Here is a 6,200-nt window from a genome sequence, read left to right as displayed (position 1 = left end):
GGGTGGCCATGCCCTCCTCCAGGGGGTCTTCCCCCTTCAGGGATCGACCCTCTGGCACGAATCCTGGCGTGGGTGGCCATGCCCTCCTCCAGGGGGTCTTCCCCCTTCAGGGGTCGAACCTGTGCCTCTTACGTCTTCTGCACTGGCAGCGAGCTCTTCACCACTCGAGCCACCTGGAGGGCCCAGGGGTGGGAGCACTGCTGCTGAAGAGGAGGGGGGCCTAAACCACAGCTCTCGTTACGCCCCAAAGCCGTGTATGTGTGCGTGCTGACTTGGTGAAGTGAATTGTTGAATATGATGGTTTTATTCATCAATGGACTGCCGAATGTATAAAAGATGTCGTTTTGTCTTTAAGGAGCTTGTCACCCTGGCAACCACTTAGCCAAGTTAATGAAAGGATCCCAGGATCTTTGTGTAACGTTTGCAGGTCACTTTTCAGTGTTTAAATGAAGACCTTTTCCTAGCTGTGACATGGAACATTTATGGAGAGTTTCTGTTCAAATATTTCAGGGGAAGTGCAGATCAGTTCTGATATATGTGTAGTGTTTAGTTAGGGCAACACATCCTACCTGAATGCTGACCTTGAAAATTTCTCCTACCCAAATGATTGTTGTAGCTGTTGATAAAACACAAAATTGGTTGAGAATTTTCTTTTCTTTTCCCTTTTATTTCCCTGGTAAATGTACCAATAATCCACAAAAGCTATTAGAAGAGAAAATAAAGTTCTAGGTATCACTGGTCGTTGAAGTGTGAAAATAAAATTGGTGTTTGCTGGTTTCAGATTCTAGTTGTGGGACTTTCCCGGGGCTCATGTGTGGGCCCTGGGTTACCACGTGTGTAGCAGAGCTTCTCCATTTTAAGGAGCACGGGCCTTAGACAGTGGTCACCAGTTAGGTCCATACTGACCAGGGAGGTGTCCAGCGCTCTTTACTGGGGAGCGATTTCTTCAAAGTCTTGGTCACAAGTGCTACTTACATTTCAGACATATGCTTTTGTTTGTTTTAGGACAATTTAAAGCGCATGCTTTTTGATAATTTTCATTTTCTCCAAAGTAAGCTTCATTTTTTAATCTAAGCTCTTTTTCAGTCTCTATTTTTTTTTTTTTTTTGGTTTTAATGAATGAATGAATTTTCAGTTGGAGTGTAATTGCCTTACAGTGCTGCGTTAGTCTCTGTGTGCAGCAGCATGGATCAGCTGTGTGTACACACATGTCCCCTCCTTCTCGAGCCTCCCGCCCACCCCCGTCACCCCCCAGGTCGCCTCAGAGCACCGAGCTGAGCTCCCTGTGCTCTGCAGCCGTTTCCCACCAGCCGGTATTTCACACATGGTGCTGTGTGCATGCCAAGGCCGCCCCCTCGATCCATCCCCCGCCACATGCCCGGCCCCACGTCCACAAGTTCCTTCTCTGTCTGCGTCTCTGTTCCTGCCCTCTTCTCTAGATGAAGTGACTCAAGAATGGCCTAGGTTTATGCTCTCAGACCTTGCTGGAACATAAAAGTGAAAGATGGCATTGGTTTAGACTCCTTGGTGTGAGGGTTGTACGCACCCCATTGGCAAAGAGCCTCCCTGTGGCCGTCTCCCATCTGTCGTCTCCGAGTAGTCTGAACCTTTCTCCCCAGCTGAAGGGAAGTTGTATCATGTTTTCTACAGCGTTGAGATGTTTGGTGGCATAGGAGAAAATGTTCCGTCTAATGACCAAACAGTTTATTTCTGGAGGGAAACAAACATGGAATTTTGTTCCCTGACGCCACTGGTGTTTTTATCTACAAGACATTTAGACACGGAACGTTCAAATAAACACCACTTGGGGTTATTAAATCTAGGCTCTCCCATCACGTATGGGTGTAGTTTAGTAAAGCCAAAACAGGCTCTAGACTTTATTTCCGAAGCTCTTTTTTGATGGCGTTCCATAAACAACAAGTATCTAACAGGACACAGGCCCTGCAGTTATGCTCTCAGCGATCCGGATGACATTTATAATTCGATTCACCCAAAAGTCTACTCATTTTTCCCTACAGGAGAGTCTCATTGGGTAGATGATGACTGTGAGGAAATAAAGACCCCAGAATGTCCTGCAGGGTGAGTGCATTTAATGAATACTATGTCATTTTATATATGCGTTGATAAAATATCACAAGCTATGGATGGGTGAATGGTTTAAAACAATGTAAAACTGAAATCCTCTTACATGGGCAAATTTATGAGTACTTCTGTGTAATTTCCCAGTCAGAAGCTGGAATGTACATCTCGAAGGGGGAATTTTTTTTTTTCTTTTTGGAAAATTTTTCTTCTGCTGGGACTTTCCTGGCAGCGCAGTGGTTAAGACCTTCAGGCACCCACCATAGTGCATGCAGGTTCAGTCCCTGGTCTGGGAATTACGATCTCATGTGCCAAATGGTGTAACCAAAAACAAAACCAAAAAACCAACTCTGTGTCTGTGGTGTCTGTGATGATAGTTACACAACTCTGTAAAAATACCAAAAATCATTGAATCACACAAGTAAAAGAAGTGAATTGTATGAGATGTAAATTAGAACTCAATAAAAAAATTTAAAAATAAAAGAAATGTTAAAAAAATTTCTCCTCTATCGCCTCTGCGCATATTGGAAACAATATCCTCCGTATCTCACCTCAGCTGAAGATTTTAGAAATAATAATAACGACGAGGAAGACAAACATTTCTGGCAGTGATTGGGCTTTTCTGTGTTTTTCCCTGAAGTGCTCCTTTTGCTTTTGTGTGTGTGTGGGGTGGGGGGTCAGGGTGGCTGGAGGGAGGACTCTAGAACATCTCGAAAATATTATCCAAGATGGTAACTCCTACCAGATGCTGCAGGAAGTCGGCAAACCGTGGCTGCGCTGCTCTGCTGGGGTCCAGCCAGACTCAGTGACACCCCACAGCTCAAGTGGGACCAGCAGCGTAAGGCGCTTGTGATGCCTTCCAGGAAACTGTTACAAATTCATGGACCCTTAAAGTGCCTGGCAGAAAAGATGTTCTACAAGCGTGTTTTCATGAGTGTGTTTGAGTGAATGTCTTTTTGTTTTAGGCAGCACAGCCTGGGACACAAGATCCAAGAATTTAGATATTTTTATTTTTGATTCCTTTTTAACTTTCATGAGCTACTTGAACTTCTTTGGGCTGTTAGAATGGGATGACAGTAGTGTCTGAATGTTTAAAATGTGTTTGGTCATTTTTGGAAGAGAAAGCAGTCTTAAGTGGTAAAATCATTAAATGATAATAGTAATGATAATAATGAACTCATATAGAATTAGAATGTGCTTAGAATGTGACTCATTTAAAATATGGGCTTCCTATGTGGCTCAGTAGTAAAAGTATCTGCCTGCAGTGCTGGAGACACAGGAGACGAGGGTTCAGTCCCCGGGTCGGGAAGATCCCCTGGAGAAGGAAACGGCTACTCACTCCAGTGTTCTTGCCTGGAGAATCCCGTGGACAGAGGAGCCTGGCGGGCTACGGTCCATGGGGCCACAAAGAGTCAGACTCATTTGTTATGTGGCTTCAAATAAATGCAAGCTTGTGCTTGAGGAATAGTTTGCAAACCATTAGAAACAGTTTTCCACAAAGTTTAGCATTCTCAGATTTGATCGAACAACTGGAACTTGAGACTATAACAAAGAGTCTTGTTTATCAATCCTGCCCTAGTTAGATGGATAGTCTAGTTCTTTACTGATTAAGTTTTAGAGATCTTCAACAGTTTTAATTATTTTCACAGTCATTTTGTAATTAAACTTAGAATTTTGGGTAAGTGTTTAAGATTGTGATAAGATTGTGATTGTGATAAGATTGTGATAAGACTGCTACCGCTTATTAATTTCATTTTCCTTCCTCCCTCCTTCTGTATTTGATAAATTATTGAAGCCCTGCAATAGGTCCATAGAATAGAAAGATGAATAAGACACCAACTGTGCTTTGAAACTAATGAAGAAGATAAACATGTTGATATAGCATTATAATATTATGCAACATATTAAAATATAATATGCATTTATTAATTCAATAAGTATTCATTATATAATTAAGATATATATAAAGTGATATATATTAATATGAAAGAGGTATTAATTATTATCTTAAAGGAATTCTGAAGCATCAACCATTATTACGAGAGAGGGAATTTTGAGCTTGATTTTAAAGAATGAATAGGAGTTTTTCAGGTAGCAAATGGGAGATTTCCTATCCCAGGCAAGTCAGTATAACAGCTTTTTACATTGTGAACAACCTTGTTTGCAATGCAAGAGGCAGCCGTGGCGAAAGCTGTTGAGGGAAATCTGGAGTCGGGCTCCTTCCCTGGTCGTTTCACTTTGCACTGAAGTTGCCACAAACGTTATGTAGCTGGAAGTGCAGGCTCGTACGGATATCCTCACTGAAGTTTTGCTTTAGAAATTCTCGGTTCCAGTTGTTGAGAAGGACTAGCATAGTGCAAACTCTGTGACGTTATTTTTCTAAAGTTTACCGTGTTACCATTTAAGGTTTGTTCGCCCTCCACTGATCATCTTCTCTGTGGACGGTTTCCGCGCTTCGTACATGAAGAAAGGCAGCAAGGTCATGCCTAACATTGAAAAGCTGAGTAAGTCCTGCGTTTCCATCTGTGATCCGCGACCCGCCCGGTAACCCTCAGCTGTTGGTTGGAGATGTCTGGGCACATGGCTTTCCCATTTGAAAGTCAAGAGTGAAGAGCGCCCGTGTCTTCGATCGCTCATGGAATGGGTCTCCCTGGGGAGTGGTTCCTCTTTTTTCTCCTGCTCTAACATCTGAATTCTGTCTCCAGGGTCTTGTGGCACTCACTCCCCCTACATGAGGCCTGTGTACCCGACAAAAACTTTCCCTAACTTATACACTTTGGCCACTGTAAGTATTCTTTCAAATGGTGTAGATTCAAAGGGCTGATTTCATCCTGAAACGACTTAGAGGGAAATTTTAAAAACATGTTCTTTAGTGTTCAGAGAAAATCTGTCTGTTTTTCATCTTACCTAGATCAATTGTTCATAGTAAATGCCTTTTACAACTTTGTGGATGACTGAACTTCATTGCAACTTTAAAACCATTTTTTTTCCAGGTGCAATTCTGTCTGAATACATTCATCTAACCTCTCAAATACCACAAGATCTCTTCTTTGGTTTCTGAGTTTTCAAATAAAAGCATTGACTTTGGAGCTGCTATGTTTTAATTTTCAGATGCCCCCAAATTCTACCTCACTTTCTTTTTAAAAAAATATAATTTATTTATTTTATTTATTTCCTTTTCTTGGAGTAAAAATAGAACTGAGGAAAAAGGAATAGTGTAGTTAGAAGTAGAAGCTTCTTTGGAGGCACATAAGTAAATTTCAATCTACAGGTTAATTTATTGTAATAAAAATTGTTGTCATCTTATTAAATTGTAACAGGTAAAAAAACTTCAGTGTTAAATTTCTTATAATCTTGTCAAGTTTCACAGTGGCTTACAACTAGTGTAGAGATAACAGTCATGTTTCCTCTGACAGACATGTAAAAGTTATATATATCATTTAAAATTGGAAATTACACATTGTTATAAAACCTTCTATGATAAAATTTATGATAGAACTATTATTACATGTGGATTATTTTGACAATAAATTTGCTTTTCCGCAAAGGGGCTGTATCCAGAGTCACATGGAATTGTTGGCAATTCCATGTATGATCCTGTATTTGACGCACATTTCAATCTTCGAGGGCGAGAGAAGTTTAACCATAGGTGGTGGGGAGGCCAGCCGGTGAGTTCTGCATTTCTGTGTGTTTCTCTGTGCATTGAAGCTCTTCATTTCCAAATTTGTTCCCTGTGAAAAAGATGGATTTAATTTCTTCATACTTGGAAATGTTTCTGTGTTTTGGTATTGTGTATGTGTGTGTGTGTGTGTGTATGTGTATGTGTGTGTGTGTTGTGTGTATGTGTGTGTGTATGTGTGTATGTGTGTGTATGTGTGTGTATGTGTGTGTATGTGTGTGTATGTGTCTGTGTGTATGTGTCTATGTGTGTGTGTATGTGTGTGTGTTGAGTGTGTATGTGTGTATATGTGTATGTGTGTGTGTTGTGTGTGTGTATGTGTGTATGTGTGTATGTATGTGTGTGTATGTGTGTGTGTATATGTGTGTGTGTTGAGTGTGTGTGTATGTGTGTGTGTTGAGTGTGTATGTGTGTGTATGTATATGTGTGTGTGTATGTGTGT

The 6,200-nt window shown here is 41.1% G+C and overlaps 1 protein-coding gene across 12 annotated transcripts in view; it reads left to right on the top strand.

Moving 5' to 3' along the window:
* ENPP2 (ectonucleotide pyrophosphatase/phosphodiesterase 2) overlaps positions 1-6,200 on the top strand; it is a 134,085-nt gene that overhangs the window by 62,517 nt on the left and 65,368 nt on the right. For all 12 annotated transcript variants that reach the window (XM_040261170.1, XM_040261167.1, XM_040261165.1 and 9 more), the window contains 4 exons: positions 2,019-2,079; positions 4,486-4,583; positions 4,785-4,864; positions 5,628-5,747. In XM_040261170.1, the coding sequence (XP_040117104.1) occupies positions 2,019-2,079; positions 4,486-4,583; positions 4,785-4,864; positions 5,628-5,747 (359 nt within the window). The remainder of the gene's footprint in view (positions 1-2,018; positions 2,080-4,485; positions 4,584-4,784; positions 4,865-5,627; positions 5,748-6,200) is intronic.

This window comes from Oryx dammah, unplaced genomic scaffold (genome assembly GCF_014754425.2).
Source record: "Oryx dammah isolate SB20612 unplaced genomic scaffold, SCBI_Odam_1.1 HiC_scaffold_19, whole genome shotgun sequence".
Classification (NCBI taxonomy): Eukaryota; Metazoa; Chordata; class Mammalia; order Artiodactyla; family Bovidae; genus Oryx; species Oryx dammah.
This window is presented reverse-complemented; position numbering and strand designations above follow the sequence as displayed.